The sequence below is a fragment of the Athene cunicularia genome (assembly GCF_003259725.1).
Source record: "Athene cunicularia isolate RWA chromosome 3 unlocalized genomic scaffold, athCun1 chr3_part1, whole genome shotgun sequence".
Lineage (NCBI taxonomy): Eukaryota > Metazoa > Chordata > Aves > Strigiformes > Strigidae > Athene > Athene cunicularia.
The window spans coordinates 12698171-12719570 of NW_020799097.1; the positions used below are offsets into that span (position 1 = coordinate 12698171).

Here is a 21400-nt window from a genome sequence, read left to right on the forward strand (position 1 = left end):
GGTGCTCCAGACCCTGCCCCAGCTCCGTTGCCCTTCTCTGGACACGCTCGAGTCATTCAATGGCCTTTTTGGAGTGAGGGGCCCAAAACTGAACTCAGGAATCGAGGGGCGGCCCCACCAGTGCCGAGTACAGGGGTCAGATCCCTTCCCTGTCCCTGCTGGCCACGCTATTGCTGACACAAGCCAGGATGCCATTGGCCTTCTTGGCCCCCTGGGCACACTGCTGGCTCCTGTTCAGCTGGCTGTCAATCACCCCCCCAGGTCCCTCTCTGACTGGCAGCTCTCCAGCCACTCCTCCCCAAGCCTGTAGCGCTGCTGGGGGTTGTTGTGGCCCAAGGGCAGCCCCCGGCATTTGGCCTCATTGAAACTCCCCCAGTTGGCCTCAGCCCATGGCTCCAGCCTGTCCAGGTCTCTCTGCAGAGCCTCCCTGCCCTCGAGCAGATCAACACTCCCACCCAACTGGGTGTCACCTGCAAACTGACTGAGGGTGCACTCAATCCCCTTGTCTAGATCATCAATAAAGATGTTAAACAGGAGTGGCCCCAAAACCGAGCCCTGGGGGACACCACTTGTGACCGGCCGCCAACCGGATTTAACTCCGTTCACCACAATTCTCTGGGCCCGGCCATCCAGACAGTTTTTCACCCAGCAAAGCGTGTGCCCATCCAAGCCACGAGCAGCCAGTTTCGTCAGGAGAATGCTGTGGGAATTGGTGTCAAAAGCCTTGCTAAAGTCAAGGTAAACAACATCCACAGCCTTTCCCTCATCCAATAAGCACTCTGTCATAGAAGGAGATCAGGTTTGTCAGGCAGGACCTGCCTTTCATAAACCCATGCTGACTGGGCCTGAGCATCTGGTTGTCCCTCATGTGTTGTGTGATGGTACTCAGGATGAGCTGCTCCAACAGCTTCCCGGGCACCGACGTCAAGCTAACAGGCCTGTAATTTCCCAGATCATCCTTCTGAACCTTCTTATAGATGGGCATCACGTTATCTGATTTCCAATCTGCTGGGACCTCCCTGGTCAGCCAGGATTGCAGGTAAATGATGGAAAGCAGCTTGGTGAGCACCCCAGCCAGCTCCTTCAGCACCCTCGGGTGTATCCCATCCAGTCCCATAGACTTGTGTATGTCTGGGTAATGCAGTACGTCACTGACTATATTCTCCTGGATTGTGGGAGTCTCTGTCTTCTGGCTGAGGAGGCTGGATTCCCTCAGTACAACTAGTCTTCATATTAAAGTCTCAGGCAAAGAAGGCATTAATCACCTGGGAACAGGAACACTTAGAAAAATTAAGTTTTCTCACCTACTTCAAAGTTGGGGTTTTTTTTCAAATTCTGCCTTGTGCTATATCTGAAAGTGGGAAAGAATCATGAAAGAAGTACGTTTCAAAATTTCACCTTCCAGCTGTTTTTTTTAATAGCAAATTTAATTTTTCCCTTTCCCTCCCCTTTCATGCAGCTGTCTGTATCATCAGTTGCAATTCTTATGACACTTTTTACTGGCATTGTTCTTTCTTCCAAACTGGGAACCAAGTTTCATAACTTGATGGTCATAATTGAAAAAGCTTGAATCCAGCATTAATTTCAGTTAATGTTGTATAGCAAAAGCAGTTCTGTATGCTCTCCGGCAATCATTTTAGAGTTAGGCAGTTACTCTGGATCTGTGTGAGAAGCACTTTGAAGATCCACTCTGTCCAGTCTTGAAAGCAACCAGGGACAGATGGGAACTGTGATATCTTCAGCGTGTGATATGGGGTGTTCTATACAGGTGAAAAAGCCTTTTCTTTGAGGTGAGATGCAAACTGTATGCATTCAGCCAAGTTAGTTTTTTAAGGTCTACTGAAATGTTTAAGTAAAGGAAAGTAATCTCTTAATTCCCAGAAAAGTGAACTGTATTTATGTTTTATACACTTGTATCTCAGTGTGGGTATTCTTAATCAAACTGCCATATATTGGATTTAATTATATCCCCCTTACTTACCTTAATTCCTCCTTAGCTCTCAACTCAAAAATAATATTTGGAAAGTGAGCGCATGGCAAGTCTTGAGAGTCTGTGGATTTCAGGATTTTATGAGCCTATAGTATCAATTCTCTTGAAATGGATTTTGTCAGTTCGAGAACCGTTCTGTGCTTTAGATGATGACCCTGTTTAAATTACCCACAGGTAAATGAATTCTGGGTATTTGAGGCTCTCTCCATAGTAGCTTACGGTGCTCTTTTTTGCAGAAAATCTATTGTCAAATTACTGCTGCCCATAGAGGGCCTTTTTCAGGTAAACAACTCCATATGAATTCTTTGAAATAATTTGAAGTTGAGGTAACAATTTATTTTGAACCTGAAGGACTGAAGTTTATAGATTATTGGGAGGAGATGTCATTAAGTGATACCTTCAGTCCCATCCTCTTCTCAGATACAAATACCTTTTGGAACACCAAACTCTCTTAACCTCAACCAGGTTCCTTTTTTTCCTAAATGTTAGCTAGGTGGGCATGTTACTGATCTTAATTTAATTCCCCGCATCTCCTAAAGAATAAAGGATGCTTATTTTCTAGGATTGCCCCCACCTCCAAAAGATTAATGAAATTTTCACTTATCGTTGTTCAGGTATGATTAAAAGTGTCTGTCAGAACATGTCTGGCAGCAGAGCAACTGCCCACTTCTTGTGTAATAGGATATTAATTAATACCCTTACTCCACAGGCAGCAAGGCTGGAGATGTAACCTGTATCCAGCTGAAGGGAGGCTAAACTCTTGTCCCCTGTGCTGCAGGGAGTGCCCCAAGCAAGAGGCTGCAGCTCAGTTGGTGAGAGGCTGTCCACTCCATGCCCGACACGGCGCTGCAGCCTGGCACTGCTATCCCTGGCACAGCACCGTGCCCATAGCAAGTATTAACAGCTTAGGGAGCTTCACTTTGTTCTAGCTAGTTTAGAAAGGATGAAATTCAAAATCCAGTATGGACTGCATAGGGTACTGGTTCTACCTAATACTGTTCTTTTTAATGTATGGGGTATAGCAGGTTTTGATACCCTCTAAAATGCATTATTCACTGTAGTTGTAATGGCTTTTTTCTAAGAACACAAACTAGCTTTTCAGCTACTTTTGTCCCAGATTAGAAGGGGAAAAATCACTGTCATGGTGAGAAACCTGAAATAGGACTTCAGCATTATACAGTAGAATATATGTACTGCTCTCTTTTTTTCCACCAGTCACAAAAGCAGAGCCTGTAAGACACCTTGTTTTATGCTCTATTCTTTTGCTAGGCTGTTGAGGCCAGGAAAGTGTGATGGTTTTTTGACAAATATGATTCCACATTCTCTGAAATGCAAGCACTAACCAGTTTCAGTGAGAATCTTCTTAACCTGCAACCAGTTTGACTGAGGGTGGAATAAAGTTCTGTGCTTTTGGTCTGCATTTCAGGTACAGAAAGGGTGTGTGGGTTGGAAGCACTTCTTTTTAGTACTGTCTTGTTATCTCTTCATGAAAATTAATTACTGGATATTGTTATACTTGATTTTGTATTGTTAAAGGCTTCACATCTATTCTTTTTATACTTAATCTTGTCCTATGAGTACTAACATCTTACCTACACAGCAGTTTCTGTGTTTTTTTCTAATGCATACTTTGTGAAGAATGAGGTAGATATAGATACCTTGTGCTGTTAAGGTGGGGTTTTTTTGAAACAAATGACAAGTATTTTTCAAAGAACAGTGATGATTTCCACCTTCACACCCCACCATGCACCTGAAATATGCATCCACAAATGATTGTAGCGGGTCCAGCTTTCTTCCTTTTTTCTTTAAATGAAGTCTGAAGCCTCATATGAGGCACGGAATAGACCGTGTGTAAAGGTGAAAGAGAGCATTTGCTCATGAAATGATTGAATTATCATATCCTGGTTATTTCTGATGAAGCCAACAGAATTGCATTTCTCTCCATAAATCTAAAATTTTTGCTTTCTAAATGAAAATTTGCTGGTAGAATCTATATATGGAAGAGTTAAGCCTGGTCTGACTCTTGAATTAATTTGATAGAGGATTCATTTAGTTGTCAGGTTTAGGGTTCACATTAGAAACATTTGGGCAAAGGGAGGTGAAAGGGTTTCATAGTTTGTCTTATTAAAGACAGAGTACTCTGAATGCTAGTCATGAGTGCTTTGAAAACTCAGACTTGAAATGCAGTAAGTCTGGTGATTATAGTAATTTATTATTGATAGGGCTTGCATTCAGTGTGTAATAGTGGCTATGGTTTTATAAATAAATGGGCTCAAATTGCTTCAGCAATGGGCTGGTTCTCTGGTGGTATGGGGATAAGAGGTGAGCACTGCTAGGCAGTGGTTCCACACTGTGATTCAGGAATGACATTTTATTTTACTCAAAACAGAGAAAAAAGACTTGGTATTGTTGGAATAGAAAACCAACTTTCAAAGCCCAAATCTGTCATGAAGAAGTCTGTGTTCCTTTTAGTTGTTGATGCTAGTATTGTTGTTGACAGCAAGATGAAATGTTTTTCAAAGTGATCAATTACAGGTATTTTAGCTGACCATTTTTTTCAAGATTGTCATGTAAAATCCCTTTTGTAACATGGCCATGGTTTTACCAGCACATCTGTTTGCATAACATATATATTTCATTAAATGCATGGGTTTTTTTAAAAAAAAAAAAAAAGCCTGAATCATTCTCCCTACCTTTATTTTCAAGCTAAACACTTTCAGCATAAATATAACTGCACCTGCAAATGCAAGCTAAGCCTGTTGCTCTGTAGCCTTTGCAGCTCTCTTTCTCTCCCTTCCCTTTCTTTCCCTTTTCCACCTACCTACTTTCCTTCTACTTCCCCAGGTGCTGGGATACTACAGAAAGCTCAGTGGGTTTCAAATATTCAACCTTCTTCCAACTTCCAAAAGATGAATTGGAAAAATCTAAAAAAGACTAATGATAAAGGGTGTTACTAAAGGCCACTTTTAGGTCCTAAAGTACTGAGCAGCCCATAGTGTTTACATTTCTATTAGGGGCTAATATTTTTTAAAAACAAATACATTGTAAATAGTAACATGGAAGTACCTTGTTAACCAAGCCAAGCTTCAGGTGACCTGAACATGCAAATTTTACACTCATGAACTGTACTAATAAATTACTATTTTATGTCTTAATATTTACTGAAAAATGTTATTTTAATTCACATTTAACTATTAAAATATAGATATGGATTTATAGGTGACTCCTACCTTCTTCCTACTCTGTTGTTATCTGGTATGTAACTGCTTAGCAAGATTATCACTTTCTTCATTAAACTTAGAACCGTTTACTGTTTTGTTTCTTTATCACAAAGTGACAGAGCCCTCACACCCTATATACCTGAAATTTCTTGCAGCTTGGGGAAAGAACCAGTCAGTAACACTATAAAATTATTGTGATTAGTAGGTCAGTTCAAGTCAGACACAGTTCAGCTGTGTCCCAGATGGAATTTTCCTGTTTGGAATAGTCTTTCCCTTTGGTGCTTAGTGGAATTTTTTAGTTACATGAAATATTTCGGATTTAAAACCCAGCTGAGTAAGCCCAGTTCATTTTTACTTTCACTTGTTCTGTCATTTAAATGAGATTAGGTAAAACTTCCAGAATAAAAGGAAAGTCAAATCAGTATTGTTTCATGTGCCCAGTCTCATGGGACAGATGGTGACATAGGAATATAGGAGAGATTTTAAGTATTGGTTGCTTCAGAGCTACGGACATGTAAATCTCAGTTATTTGTGCCTTGTTCGTTCAAGGTCCCTAGATAACTTGACACATTTAAACAAATTATCCTAACCTGAAACGTCATGGAGAGAATGCCTACTCTTTCCATACTCTCCAAGGTGAACTGGTTCATTTATTTTTAGTGGGGAGTGGGTAAATGAATCCCATACTGATACATGGGTGAAGAGTGAGAAGACTAAATAGAAAAAGTATTTTTAATAGTTCTTGTTCATTAATATAGAGATGTGTACTGTAGCTCTTCCTAATCAGTGAGTTTTGAACTGAAGGTACCTCATTGCTTTTAATTCAAACAAGTAGTCCTTAAGTCCTAAGATTGACCTTTGAAGTAAATTTTTGTCCATAAAAATTAAAATGCTGTCTTTACAAACCAATACAAATTTAAGAAGGAAAAAAACCCAAGCAAACAGAAGCAAAACCAGGTTATGTTTCTGTAGAAATCTGCTGGGACAATGTGATAGTTTCTACAAATACTGACTACAATTCTATATATAGGTCATCCAGTCTTTAGTCAGTGTCAGTCTTCTTTATGTTTTAAAGCAAAAGGAGGCATAAGATCTCTACCTTGTCTAATGTGTTGATGTCCTAGGGATAACATCACTCCCTGGTGTCACACTGCTGTGAAAATCCCATCAGATGGGATTTGAATGGGAAAATTGATCTACTTCCAGATGTCATTTCTCTGAACAATAAAGGTCTACAGGTTGACCTTTCAGGTCCACCCTGAAAACTGATCAGTGACAGAGCTGGATTTATTTTAGTAGCAGGAATGATCGGACATACATAAGAAAAATGTTTATTTTTAACAGTACTATATCTGTGTTTTACAAAAGGAGAAATAAATCACTCTTGTTAGGAAGCCTGGAGGAGAGTCAAAGTGGCATAATCTCCTACTGCTCCATCCACTGAAAGGCCTGATTTTATCCCCAAGCTGCAAGAAAAGTGAACAATTCTTTGTAATCAAGCTGTGGAACTCAAGAAAGAGAGGGACATTTTTACTAAAGGACTGATGCATTATCCTGTTTTCTAATAACATTGCTTTATGATACTGCTTCACTTTAAAATGATACATTTTGAGTAGAGGCATTATGAGCCAGAGATAGAAAAACTGTGCTTTTTCCTTCCTTGCTATAAAAAGCAGAAACTTGGATGTTAGCAGAATGGCAGTGCAGTATAATTGTGTATTTTAAAAGAACACATCAGAGTGGAGTTACACAGAGTCAAGCTGGATATAATGTTGTTAAGTAGAACTGAGTAATCTTGGCATTTGTACTGCAGCTACCTTTTGACTTTGTGCATTTTGCTTTTCTGTTTCTTAGATGCACAGCCCACAGATGGAGAACGGGAGGTATGGAATCAGATCAGTGCAGTTTTACAGGACTCGGAAAGTATGCTTGCAGACCTTCAGGCTTACAAAGGAGCTGGACAGGAAATTAGAGATGTATGTTGAAGTTAATGGCAGTTCTTTGGAAAAAAAATCAAATGTGTTCCTTCCTTCTGTTATGCATCCAAACACATTTGATGAAATTACATGAAGATTTTCATTAAAATTGTATTTAGAAAATACATTAGAGATTATGTGTAACATTGAATATAAAGTCCTACTGTGAAATCATTAAATGATGGCTATTTGACCTTCTTTGCAGTTTACTATTATTAATTAGTAATTATTTTTCACTTTTAAGAAACACCATTTCATATACCTCGTTTCATATATCTTATGGTAGAAGTCAATGTTAAGGACATGGAGGAAATAATACTCGGATGTCAGAAGTACACTGTGAAAAAAAGTTGAAAATAATTGTTCTTCTGTGTAAGTGAAATAATAAATTATAATTTTACATCCATTTATAAGACATCTTGTTCCATGAAAATGGTCCCAAAGCACAATTTTAGCATGAGCTCTTGGTCACTAAAGAACCTGAATGTGCTGAAGATTTCAAAAGCATCAAAACCTTTTAAAAAAAAAAACAAAAAAAAGGCAATTTCTGCAAACAGTAGTCATAACAAAAGGTCTTACCTAATGCTTCTATAAAAATTTTGCTCACCAAATAATATGTTAAAACCTATTTCTGTATGTCAGTGGTGCATTGGAATGAAGAATTCTAAATCAGTATGTTAGAGGGGGAGAGGGAAGGTGGAAAACATGGTATTTCTTTGGATTTGCTAATTTCCTATTCTGGTGCCATATAATTTCTTTTAATTGTTCTATTTTTACAATACTTACTTTCTAAAATAATGTAGTAGAAAAATTTAAAACCACCTTTTGCTTGTTATTCATATATTACAGTTCTTTACAGTAATGATTTCATTTCAGGCAATACAAAATCCCAATGATATCCAGTTGCAAGAAAAAGCATGGAATTCAGTATGTCCTCTGGTTGTAAGGCTGAAGCGCTTTTATGAGTTTTCACTCAGATTAGGTGAGCCCTGTTTTAGTATGTCTGTTTATTAGGCTACTTTATATATATAAAGAAATAGGAAGTTTCTTTTCCACAGTCTTTGAAAGGGTTATTATTCTTTCTGTTTGATATAAACAGACATTTAAGGCCAATTACATTTATCAAGGCATGTTTTTAATCTTTTTTTAATTATCTTTGATAATTTCAAAATTATCAAAATCTGTCTGTCACGTAACATACATCTGTGTTACCTAAATAGAATACAACCAAAGAACGTGATAAAACCGTATAAAGTTTTTCTCTGGTGCATGCCACTCTTCTGCACTTCACTGGTCCATTGTTCTAATGCCATTTATTTTTTGTAATTTGGATCCTTCAGAGTTTTAAAAGGAATGTAAACCAATAATATTTTGAGATGACATAAAAACAGGGATAATGGGGGGAAGGGTGTCAATAAACTCTTGCGAGGTGAAAAAATAGTTGGGCATGTTTTATGCTCACTATCATCCCTGCAAAAATGATGTAATTATTCCTTGAGTTAGGACTCTGGAAGAGAACCAGTGTGTGAAAAATGTATGTATGAAGTGGGAGAGCTCCTACTAGGGAATTTTTATACAACATCCTGCTTACTTTCACTTTTTGAGTTATGCTAGTAATTATAGCCATGGGAGCTGAATTACATTGCTGTCTGTGCCTAAGAGGACACTTCTAGTAACAGAGATGTCAGAATAATCTCTATACTGAGCTAATGGCTAATTGGAGAAGATGAAAGAGTTCGATATCTGAATGCAAGAAAAATGCTTTCTCTAGAATTTTCGATAGGGAGCCCAGATAAAGGGTAATAAAAAGGGAAGAGAGCTCAGTGATACAAAATGAAGAGGAAAATGTCAGAGAGCCTGAAGAGGCAGATGTCTTTGACTAATGTTTCTCATGGTAGAATAGTAAGAAAGAGCATTTCTGTTAGGCCTCTGCATGTTCCCAGTGTTCTGTCCCTTCAAACAGAGTATATTTATATATTTACTTAAAACTTTGTCATAATGTGGACTGAATATAATTTGTGCTTCTGATTTTTGTTCAGAGAAAGCCCTGCAGAGCTTACTGGAGTCCTTGACGTGCCCACCTTATACTCCAACTCAGCACCTGGAACGGGAACAGGCTCTAGCAAAAGAATTTGCAGAAATCTTACATTTTACTCTTCGTTTTGATGAACTTAAGGTTAATAAAGACTTTTAATACGTTCTGATTTTTCCCATGTATTTTGAACCGAAATTGATTATTTCCTATTGGTCTTCCTTGCAGATGAGAAACCCAGCAATCCAGAATGACTTCAGTTATTATAGGCGGACAATAAGTCGCAACAGAATAAACAACATGCATGTAAGAAAATATAATCTGATCTGCTGTTCACGTTGAGGTGTTTATCAGTATGCATTTATACCATTTGTGGTAATGTTTTTTTCTTTTGATTCGTTAGCTGTCAAGCTCTTTCCTTCACACCAGGAGTTAATCAGCAGTCCAGATGAAGTGATTAGAGTAGAACTATTCATGCAACAATCTTCTTGCTGACATGAGCATGTACTGTATCTTTTTCTTGATGCTGACAAGATTTTAAATAATTTTACTGACTATTTTTTCCTCATGTTTTCATCAGCTGGACATTGAGAATGAAGTAAACAATGAAATGGCAAATAGGATGTCCCTATTTTATGCAGAAGCCACACCAATGCTGAAAACACTCAGTAACGCAACTACGCATTTTGTATCAGAAGTAAGTAACAAGATAGAAAAGGTTTAAAGCAGACATTCTGTATTTTAATTTTACAAGATGGTTTACTGAACCTTGGCTGTTTTTAACCCTTCTAGAACAAAACATTACCAATTGAAAATACAACGGACTGTCTAAGTACTATGGCTAGTGTATGTAAAGTCATGTTGGAAACACCGTAAGTTTACCTTAAATCTTGTTTTTTCTTGCATGAGAGAATTTGTATTTTATTTTAAATAGCCACCTGGGGTAAACATAGGTTTTTTCCAAATTAATTCCTGTATGTGTGCCTTGGTTGTTACCACTTTTGTATACAAAGGATGATCTGGTATTAGAAAGCCTTGCCTCATATTTTAACCACCTTAAGATATTTTTCATGAATCAGCATTGAGTTTTGCTAGGGAGAGTTTATGTGGTCAGCCTGTATTTCAACAAAGGTTAAAAAACAAGTGTAATCTTACACACTCATAGGTTCTGTGTCTTGTCTAACCAGGACCACAACTACTCTCTTGATTGCCCAATGCTGCTCAGTTATTAGCACACTTAGAGTCAAGATTTTGGCTCTTCCAAGTAGTGCTTTGGCAAATGATACACAGGCACTATTTTGAGGATCATTTGAGTAGAACTTTTTTGGATGCAGCCATGTTATTCTGGGCATGAGAAAGTTCAGCTGTATAGGAACTGTAAATTTCATTCCTATCTAGTAGCATAGATATAGCCAGTGGGGCTCCTATTGTTTACTGTACATTTAGTTGAGTATATTTTAGGTTAGAGGTCTCTCTGAGTGGAAGACACATGCAAGGTAGAGTCAGGGTAGTTAGTTTTCCTGTCCCTGAATTACTTGTTCATGGTGCCATGTAAAGGGTAGAACTCTTGAGGTTATTATGATTGTTTCTGAAAATTCTGGAGAAGTATATATAGGAGGTGGGATTCATCTCACAATCTGCGACATCACAGAAGAGTAATTGAAAAGTAACTTTATGTGTCAGCTCATTGTTTGGCAAAAGTGGAGAAACAAAGTTATGAGTCATCTACTAGAAGATTATGTGATACTTTAGTTCTAATTGTGGCATAGTCAAGCATTTTCACATCAGACTGTCTGTAACCTTTAATCTGTTCATGTTATGATGCTGTATAAGAATAGAAATTGAAGTTATTATAAACTAAGAGGTAGTACAGTACAGATTTTAGTATTTTTAACGTTTAAGTGAAAAAAAATCAAGATTTATATTGAAAGTCAATGAATGATAGTAGACCAATCTATGTATTATCTACTAAAAATAATATTTATTAGAAAAAATGTGATAATTTCTGGTTTTCGGGATTTCTGTTTGCTGTATTTCCTGATGATGGTTTCGGGGATTAGAGACGATAACGACTGTCTTAACTCTGCCATGCATATTCTTATTTTGGAATTGAAAAAATCAAAGAACTCTCTGGAATTAGTTCAATCCAGTCCTATCTAGTAGGTCTCCACATTTCAGATGCTCAGTGAACCTGGGTTGTTGAAGTTGCCTATGGATTTAGAAGAGAGAGAGCAAGCAATTACTATGATCCACCTAGATGAAGCTCTGAATTTACCAGCTGGTGAAATTAGATCCCACTTAAATGTTAACTATTTCACCGTAGGAATTTAAGCAAAAATAGTAGCTTTCCTTTGAGGTCCTGATATGCTGTGTTTCTAAGGTTAAACAGAAGTGCAGTCAGTTTCCATAATATTTCACGAATTGTGGAAGTCTTCTGTGAAGTCATTCATCATAGACATTTTCCTGAAGTGAGGATCTGAACTGTGAATTGGGTATTGAAAGGGTTTACATATCCATTTGCTTTCTAACCACTGTTCTACATTGACAAGGACTTAGGCATTTCAGAGATCTTTACAATTTTACTAAGATGCATCTTCAATCTTAAAATGCAATTTTAGTTCAGATTTCATGCACTCATAGTCTAGTTTGCAAAATTGCCCAGTAAAAAGTCAAGACTTTATATCTTTTGTTCTGTTTTCCAGAGAGTACAGGAGTAGATTTACCAGTGAAGAGACCCTTATGTTCTGCATGAGAGTAATGGTGGGAGTTATTATTCTGTATGATCACGTTCATCCTGTGGGAGCTTTCTCAAAGACATCAAAGATTGATGTAAGAGTGACTTTTCTTTAATATTCTGTAGGTTTGAAAATACTAGTCTGCAGCTTTTTTTCAGCACAAGCTTATGATTTTGTATAGAACACTAATTATTTTTGAATGGCAAAATTTAGAATTTGTCTTCACCTGCGTACTTTAGTATATCAGCTTATTTGAAATTAAAATAAGGATCAGTCTTTGTTTGTTTGTATTTTCTTCCAGACATATATACTCATTTGTCTTAGTTTGCTTTCCTGCCAACTGTATGGTTACACTAAAATAATTTTGTATTACATCTACCCTGGAATATGTTCTATGGTCATAATTTTTTATTAATCATGTAATTTATTTATGCTAAAATGTTAATCTTTGGAAGTAGTTCTGTTTTAAATAAGCAGATATTCAGTATTGTCTCTGCTTTCTGAGATCTGAAATAGCAGAACTGTTACTGTAATGTTGATAATGAGCCTTCAGTTACAGCTTTGGCATGACCAGAGTGAAATCAACCTTACATTTTCATCTGAGATACTGCAAGCACACAGAAAAAAAGTACTCTTATTTTTGCTATGTTTTTTTACAAACCTAAATGTTATGTGCCATAACATATGAATCTGTAATGAATCTGTAATTCATGAAAAAAACTGCTGTCTCTCCCTTTATGAGAGCTTTCTTCGAAAGGAAAGAATAATATATATATATATTATTGAACTCCATGACACTGAGCCTTCATTAGCATCTTTTGTCTGCAGATATCAGTATTTTACCACATCTTATCTTTGGCTATGTTTTGCAGAGGGAAAGATATGTTGCAAAGAGGTGAATTGATTTGCTCAAGGTCATGCAGCAGATAGAGCCCAGAAATTGAATGCAGACTTCCTGACTGCTAATTCAGTCTCTTGCCTGCAGAGGCAACACAAGTAAAATTTTGATAATATCAAATATAAAGTGTGTGCTTTGTTTCACACATTTTTCCTAAAGCCCCATAATCTTACAGGAAGGTTAGCTAGATATGAATGGGAGGCAGGAGATGTATGACTCAGTTTTTTAAAATTAGTATATAGTCCCAAATCTTAATTTGCCTGATTAGTTTAATGATTCTTCTCTAATTGAAAAAAAAAAAAAATCTAATATCTCATATTATGAGTGTGTTTTGCTGTGAAAAGCAATTATTTTCTCCAAACTAGTCACTCTTGGGAACCATTTCAAGAGAATATTCAGGGACCATGGAACAAACCTTTCCTTACTCATTAAAGACCAGAGGTGGTATTGCAAGCTGTTAATTACAGGCTTCTATCTTGGGCATCCTAACAGCTCCTCTTTTTGGACTGTTTAGGGATTCTGTTTATAACAAAAATAGAAAAAGAATGTTTTGAATTTGTGTCTCCTTTGAATTTGTCTGATCTGATCTTATGGGGCATGTAAACTTGCACTGAATGATGTGGATATAGTCTTCAGTTTCTCTAGTTCAGAAAAAGTAACTGTGTCACTTGAAAAACACATGCTGCTACACTGCAGCAATTTAATCTGATCTGCTATTTGCAAAGATAGTTTTATCTTCCAGGTAGAAGTGAGTCAACTGAGCAGTGATCAGTGGCAGTTAGGCTGGTCATTGTGCAGGAGACTGATCAACATTTTCGAAATAATTTTTATTGGTAAATACACGGACCCTAACTTCAGTTAAGTATATCATCATCCACTTCCATAATAAGGCAGAGTTGCTCTTTAGCAGCAAAGAAAATACTGGCATGTAGGTTTAGCACTGTAATGTGACTTGGAAAATCAGAAGTTTAATATCTTGAGGCTGCCATGTCTTTATGTGTCATTTTAAATAAGATGGTATTAATCTAGACTGGGTAGCTATTAAATGTTTTCATAGCAATGGGAAAAAATAGGTACTTCTGAAACATGATTCACAGAATCACAGAATCACTGGATTTAACTCCATTCACCACAACTCTCTGGGCCCGGCCATCCAGCCAGTTTTTTACCCAGCAAAGCATGTGCCCATCCAAGCCACAAGCAGCCAGTTTCACCAGGAGAATGCTGTGGGAAACGGTGTCAAAGGCCTTGCTAAAGTCAAGGTAGACAACATCCACAGCCTTTCCCTCATCCAATAAGCAGGTTGCTCTGTCATAGAAGGAGATCAGGTTTGTCAGGCAGGACCTGCCTTTCATAAACCCATGCTGACTGGGCCTGAGCATCTGGTTGTCCCTCATGTGTTGTGTGATGGTACTCAGGATGAGCTGCTCCATCAGCTTCCCAAGTCAATCTGACAGGCCTGTAATTTCCTGGATCATCCTTCTGACCCTTCTTATAGATGGGCCAATTTCCAGTCTGTCGGGACCTCCCCGGTCAGCCAGGACTGCTGGTAAATGATGGAAAGCAGCTTGGTGAGCACCCCAGCCAGCTCCTTCAGCACCCTCGGGTGTATCCCATCCAGTCTCATAGACTTGTGTGTGTCTGTGTGATGCAGTAGGTCACTGACTATCTCCTCCTGGATTGTGGGGTGATCATTCTCCCAGTGTCTGTGTTCTGGCTGAGGAGGCTGGATTCCCTCAGTACAACTAGTTCTGCTATTAAAGACTGAGGCAAAGAAGGCATTAAGCACCTCAGCCTTCTCATCACTTGTTGCCATGTTTCCTCCTGCATCTAGCAGAGGATGGAGGCTCTCCCTGGTCTTTCTTTTGCTGCTCACATACTTATAGAAACATTTCTTGTTGTCCTTGACTGCTGAAGCCAGATTAATTTCCAGCTGGGCTTTAGCCCTTCTGATTTCTGCCCTGCATAGCCTCACAGCCTCTCTGTAATCACTGTGAGTGGCTAGCCCCTTCTTCCAAAGGCTGTAAACTCTCCTTTTCACCCTGAGTTGCAGCCAAAGGTCCCTGTTCAGCCAGGGTGGTCTTCTCTGTTGCCAGCTTCTCTTACAGCACCTTGGGACCGCCTGCTCCTGAGCCATTAACACTTACTTCTTGGAGTGCCCAGCCTTCCTGGACCCCTGGACCCGTCAGAACCATCTCCCAAGGGATCCTATCAAGCAGGTGCCCAAACAAGACAAAGTCAGCCCTTTGGAAGTCCAGGATGCCAGTTATGCTATCCCCTCTCCTGGCCTCTCTAAGAACAGAGAACCCCATTATTTCATGATCACTGTGCCCTAGTTGTCCTCCAGGTGCCACATCATCCACCAGTCCTTCTCTATTCACAAAGAGGAGATCCAGCAGGGTACCTTCTCCGGTCGGTTCTCTCACCAGCTGTGTCAGGAAGTTATCTGCCACACATTCCAGCAATCTCTGGGTCTGCTCTGCTGTGTTGTATTTCCAGCAGATGTCTGGGAAGTTAAAGCCTCCCTCAAGAACAAGGGCAAGCGATCGTGAGATGTCACCTAAGTGCCTATAGAATATTTCATCCACCTCTCTGTCCTGGGTGGGTGGCCTATAGTAGACTCCCACTACGACATCTGCCCTGTTGGCCTTCCCCCTGATTCTAACACAGAGACACTCCACCCTGTCTTCACTACACTTGCACTCAAAGCAATCGTAACAGTCCCTAACATACAGCACCGCCCCACCACCTCTCCTTCCTTGTCTGTCCCTCCTAAAGAGCTTGTAGCCATCAACTGGTGCACTCCAGTCATGGGAGACATCCCACCATGTTTCAGTGATAGCAGAAATTACATCATAATTTTCCTGTTGCATCATGGCTTCAAGCTCCTCCTGTTTTGTTACCCATGCTGCGATTCATTACATATGAAAATACATTCTGAACAGGTTAGAGGAATTTCTTGTTTTGCTCTGTTGACTACACAGGGAGTCTGTTTAGTGGATCAAATGAGTTCTACCTCTGCTTTCTCTGCTTCATTTCTGAGTTCAAATGTTCGTTCGTTCATTCGTTCAATGTGGTGTTTAAAATCAACGTCACAGACTTCCTATCTCAGATAAAATTTGTAACCACTAGTTAAGACACAGATCATAAGTTATCACCAATTAGGTTTACAACTAAAAATTGAATAGTGAAAAATACTTCCTTGTGTGCAGGCATAAAAATAAAAGTCAAAGTTGAAACATCTCTTCTGATACTTGCTGACAGCAATGATGCAGAACTTGCTGCCAAAACCTCTTTTTTTTAAGCTTATCTCAACTGTTCTTGATAATGTTTTTTTGTTGGAATCGGAGAAATCATGTGCAAGTTTATATACACTTTATATATAATTTACTATCTACAAATGCTTATTAAAGTAGAGGTTGTTTTCTCAAAAGTTAGATTTTTAACTTAAGATAATTTTTAATAAGGTACAATGCTTTATTGTGGCACATGAAGCAATATTAACACTCAGTAGGAAAAAACCCTATCTATGGTGAAATTCTTCCTTGTTTTCAGCTAGTACAATTCATATATTATTGTTCAATAGTGGCATGCTTCTGTTCCCAGATGAAGGGATGCATAAAAGTTTTAAAGGAACAACCACCTGACACTGTGGAAGGACTTCTGAATGCTCTCAGGTATGTGTGGAATAATTGTTTGTTCAGCCTTAACAAATTCCTCTTTGTTTTTCTTCCAATCTCTTTACATTTAAGACTTCCCACCTTAGAAGCTTGATTTATTAAGAAAATTGTCCATTAGGTTTGCATTCATCACCTGGGGTTTTCTTAAGTAATACTAATTTATTTCAAATCTGTTTCACTTTGATAAGCAATGGCTATCAATATTGGAAGTAATAATGTCCTTCTTCAGAGACCATTGAGGTTCATTTTATTGCCTAAACCAGCCATCTAAAAGGTAATCCATACATCAAAGGTAAACAGTGTATTTAAGCTAAAATTTGTTATATAAAGTACTCCAGCAGTTAGAACATTTTAGAAGCGAAGAGTAGAATTACTGTTTGTTAAACCCTTCATAGCTCCCTTCTCTCTTTCCCTCTTAAGATGACTGGGTTTTTTTTTTAAAAACAGCTTCAAGAAAATGGCAACCTAAATCCCAGTCCTGTAGCTAAGTGTTTAAGGTGCTGTCTTGGGAAGCAAGGCGTGTTGGTCTGACATTTCTCTGAAGCCGAGAAGCGAGCCTTAGTACCAAGTTTTTCAGAGCTGTATTGAATTCTCTAGCTGTTTAATGCTTGGATAGAATGAGAACTGCATCCATAACCACCTTCATATTTGCTTATCATGTCTTTTGAATTAAAATTGATGTGGAGCTAAATCCTACAGGTTTCAGGTATGTTTTGAGCTTATGTGATAATTGATCTCCTTACAAACATAAGCAGTGGAGAATGTTTGGGCTTAAATGGAAGAAACCTCTCTAAAGCTCTTCAGTCCTCGCAGGACATTTAAGAAAGCTGTTTAAAATTAGTCTTATAGATTATGCCAATATTCAATCTAGATTCCTAAATCCCTTTAGTATTTACCCTGTTTCTTATGTCTTTCCATGATTTTACCTATTTTGAGGCTTTTAACTGGAAAAGGAGAGATAATTTTGACCTAAAATTATGACAGTGTCATAGATGGATGGCAAACAGGATTTAGCCACAATTCTCCACCTATTAACAGGGAATAATTAACTGCAAGGGGTATGTCAAAGATAAAGAGCACCAGACTATCAGCACTTAAATTCCAGTAATCAGTGACTAGAGAGAGGAACATAGGTGTTCCTCCTTTGTGTAATAAAACTGCACTGTTTTAAAGATCGGCAGTGCGGTTTTCAGACTTTTATAATCCCTGTTCATTTTATAAAATACTGTTTTACCTTGTAATTTCTAGGTTCACTACAAAACACCTGAATGATGAATCCACTTCAAAGCAAATTCGAGCTATGCTGCAGTAGTATCCTGAGACAAGTAGATGTTTGTATTGATCACAGAAGATGTGTATGTTTACATAATTTAATACAGTTTGATGTTAATACTTGTGTGTATTTACGTAACCATTTTCTTCACATTGCTAAAAAACATGAATCTGTTCATAACCTGACTGACTTTATATAGTGCAGCCTAAGTTTTTATGCTAGCCTTTATCTTTTGACTTTTAAAATACTTTTTTACTTAAAAACTTCAGCTACAACAGTTTATCTGTACATTTTAATCCTTAAACACCTTCTCTATCAGAGAAGTAAGTAGTAGTAAAGACAAAAGTAATCAAATAAACTGAAATGTCAAATATACCACAGAAAAGGAACTTTAAAGAAGAAGGAAGTTAATATAAGAGAAAGTAAAATTAATTGGATATGTTTTAAGAACACATGCATTTTTTTCAGTTAGTTTTAGGATCTCATCAAGTTTGTATGAATATGAGAATACCTGAATGTTCATCACTCTCATAAACTATGTTGTCTTCCCTGTAATTAGTGGAGATCCACCCAATTTTAAGGATTGTGTGCTGGCTGACATCCAAAAATGTATTGGAAAGAGGTAGTTTTACCTTTTTTTTATAAAGTATAACCTGTACCTTTCAACAATGGAGGAACTTAATATCCTTTTTCAGATTCAATATAAATAGAAAATGTTGTTTTAAGACCATTGCTATATTTTGAAAATTCTGTATAATTTTGTTAGATTTAGAAAGGAAAGGGAAAATACTAATGCCTTTACTTAACTAGAATAGGTTTGTCAGTGTAAATATATTGTGATGAACGTTATCTCTCAGACAGCTCTACCTGGTAAGTAATTTTTTTTCTGATAAAAACTGGTATAAAGCAAAACACTCTTCTGTAACAGAAAACTTCCCTAGTGTCAAATTGGCTTCATCAAACTAGGGATAATATAAATAAGTTTTAAGAGCTGAGTCGTTCTTAGGCACTCCATCAAGTTCCTTGATAGTGTTATTCATTAGATGATTCAGAGTCAACACAAAAATATCTATCAGCTGACTGCTCTTCATTGGTTTTTGAGATGTGATTGATGCTTCAAGGACTTAACGTTCCTTGCTGAGTTGTTTGTTCTTACTTTATAGTAATTTTTCCAGTAAACGGAATAGAAATACTTTGCCAAAAGCAGCAAGTGCTCATGCTCTGTTAAGTGTGTCTTCTGGGTGGTCTGCAGTTGCTGTACATATTCTTGCAGAGGTCATGTTCTGAAACTGTGTTCTATTTTATGTAATTTGCTTGCATGCATGTGTGAAAACTCCAGTGCTTGTGCACAGATTCAGATTTGTATTTGCTTATTCCCATGTATGTAAATCAGGGTTTGTGTGCTCTCACTGGAATTTTCGTGCATATCACTTCTAAAACCTTAAGACTTTGAAGATGCATTAGGTCTGTTGAAACTCTGCTGCGTTGTGACAAATTGAGTCATTGAACTCAATCCTTAAACAGTATTAATATCAAGTTCTTTGGAGTAGGGATTGCCTTAGAGTTTATTTCTGAGCAGAACGACCACTATGAAGTTTCTCAAGTCTGATCAGAACCCATAGGTGCCAACATTATATGTGTTGTGATATGGACAACACCGCAACTCCAGCATTCATGTCACACATCTCCAATTCTAGCAGCAGATCACTATGTTGTTGTCAGGATCAGAATTAGAAATCACACTAGTTTTCTTTTTTCTTTCTCTGGAAGCAGTGATCACACTGCTTTTTCACAGTAGTAAATCCACTGTTTACAAGCTCCGTTTTTAATGGGGGGGGGACGGGGACGGGATGACACAGTTAAAAATGTATATTAGGGAGAATCCTGCTTTGTTCATAGCCACTTCCAGTTAGGTAAATCTAGATTGATGACAGGTCATTCTGTTGAGCTTTGGTAACTGAAGTTAATACACGCTTACCTGCAATTATTTGTCAGTGAAGTCTTTAAGTAGCCCAGAGGAAAGCTATTTGTCACTTGTATAATAAAAATGTAAACCTTAAAGCATTCTGTGAGTTGTCATGTGCTGTTTGCCTGTCACTGAATTTCTTTGCCTGCTTTGATGTTTTTGTACAGAAGTTTGTTTGAAATAATAAAAAGTTTGGTACAGTAAGCATTGGGACTGTCTGTATTTAGAGACAACATAAACAAGTTGAGAAATACTTCACTTAATGTTTTGGATCTGAGATATAGTAGATTCACCTTTATGTGTCTAGTTTATAGTTTATTTAAAACACATTTAAAGTCTTTCACTTGTATGCCACAACAATATAACCTCATGTCACTTAAACAATTAGTGGGGTTTTTTTGATGATTTTTGGCACTTGTCTGTCATCTTGACCAGGGGAAATTGTTGATACTATTTCACGGAAGTAAAGCATGAATCCCTTCTATGACTTTTGTATCTTCACATTAGTCATCTTAGGCTGTGGTGGCCATTTCAGGTTCCACTTATAATCAATAAGAGGATAATTCATTTAATCTTAAGGTAAGTGCAAATTAATTGCTCTCCAAAGAAGAGCTATATAGACTAATGGTCAGAGTTATTGAACTCCATTTTGTCAGTGTTTCTTCTTATTTTGACTTATCATTATGTAAGAATATATGTTTGTAGTATGATAAATATTTAAGCCTCATAATGACAGCACTTCAGAATGTGCATAAATGAGTGTGGCTAGTTTGGGTCAAAACAGCCCTAAAAAATTTGCTTGTTTTGTGGTGAAAGAAAATACTATTTTAGGGTTGTATGAATTTGAAAAACTAGAATTTGCTCCTGCAAACAAATGCATGGGTTTGAAAAATAATTTGACTTCTGCGCTTTCTGCTGCTGCTAGGCGGTTGTCACAAATGACAGTTACTGAAATTGTATTTACTGGTATGTGATAGACCACATCACTCAGATAAATTATTTAACGTTTTCCATGTCTACTAAACAGAGCAACAAAAATTCTTCTCTGTGTTGCTTTCTGTGTTGTTTTTCAGCTAAATTTAAACTGGAAGTAAGACATAAGTAGTATATAAGATGGCCTTGCATTCTTACATCTACTCTGAATTAAACAAAGTAGGACATAAATTCTTCATATGAAATGATCTCTCTTCCACCATTTACTTCTTGAGAAGTTTAATGAAATCAATATATTCCTACAAAAATACAGCGCCAATTAGGTGGATGCACATTTGAGAAATACTGCATCATTTTTTCAGGCCACATCTTGTTTTGGCCAAAAGCAGTACAGATTCTTGTCCTGTCCAATTCTCAGTCTGTCAGGGTTCCTCTGAGTAGCAGCAGTGACCATCTGGTGTATCAACAACTCCTCCCAGTTTTGTATCATCTACAAAATTGCTGAGGGTGAATTCTGTCCCACCTTCTGGGTCATTAATGGTGTTAAACAGTATCAGCCATGGAGGGGGTGTGGGGGGGTATGCCACTAGCAACTAGCCCCTAGATAGATTTTGTGCTGCTAATCACAGTCCCTTTGAGCCTGACAGTTCAGCCAGTGCTCAGTATACCTGAGAGTATACAGTATACCTGTTTATT

The 21400-nt window shown here is 37.8% G+C and overlaps 1 protein-coding gene across 9 annotated transcripts in view; it reads left to right on the forward strand.

Annotated features, from left to right (window-relative positions):
- FAM49A (family with sequence similarity 49 member A) overlaps positions 1-19975 on the forward strand; it is a 59205-nt gene extending 39230 nt beyond the window's left edge. For 6 of the 9 annotated variants that reach the window (XM_026845564.1, XM_026845565.1, XM_026845566.1 and 3 more), the window contains 9 exons: positions 7066-7187; positions 8064-8169; positions 9227-9363; positions 9448-9525; positions 9800-9916; positions 10012-10091; positions 11922-12048; positions 16459-16529; positions 17781-18352. In XM_026845564.1, coding sequence (XP_026701365.1) covers positions 7066-7187; positions 8064-8169; positions 9227-9363; positions 9448-9525; positions 9800-9916; positions 10012-10091; positions 11922-12048; positions 16459-16529; positions 17781-17844 — 902 coding nt within the window. In that variant the 3' untranslated portion in view covers positions 17845-18352. Of the gene's footprint in view, positions 1-3274; positions 3417-7065; positions 7188-8063; positions 8170-9226; positions 9364-9447; positions 9526-9799; positions 9917-10011; positions 10092-11921; positions 12049-16438; positions 16530-17780 lie in introns of those variants that run through there. The other 3 variants (XM_026845569.1, XR_003398053.1, XM_026845562.1) reach the window with 3 other exon arrangements.
- Positions 19976-21400: the final 1425 nt, after the last annotated feature.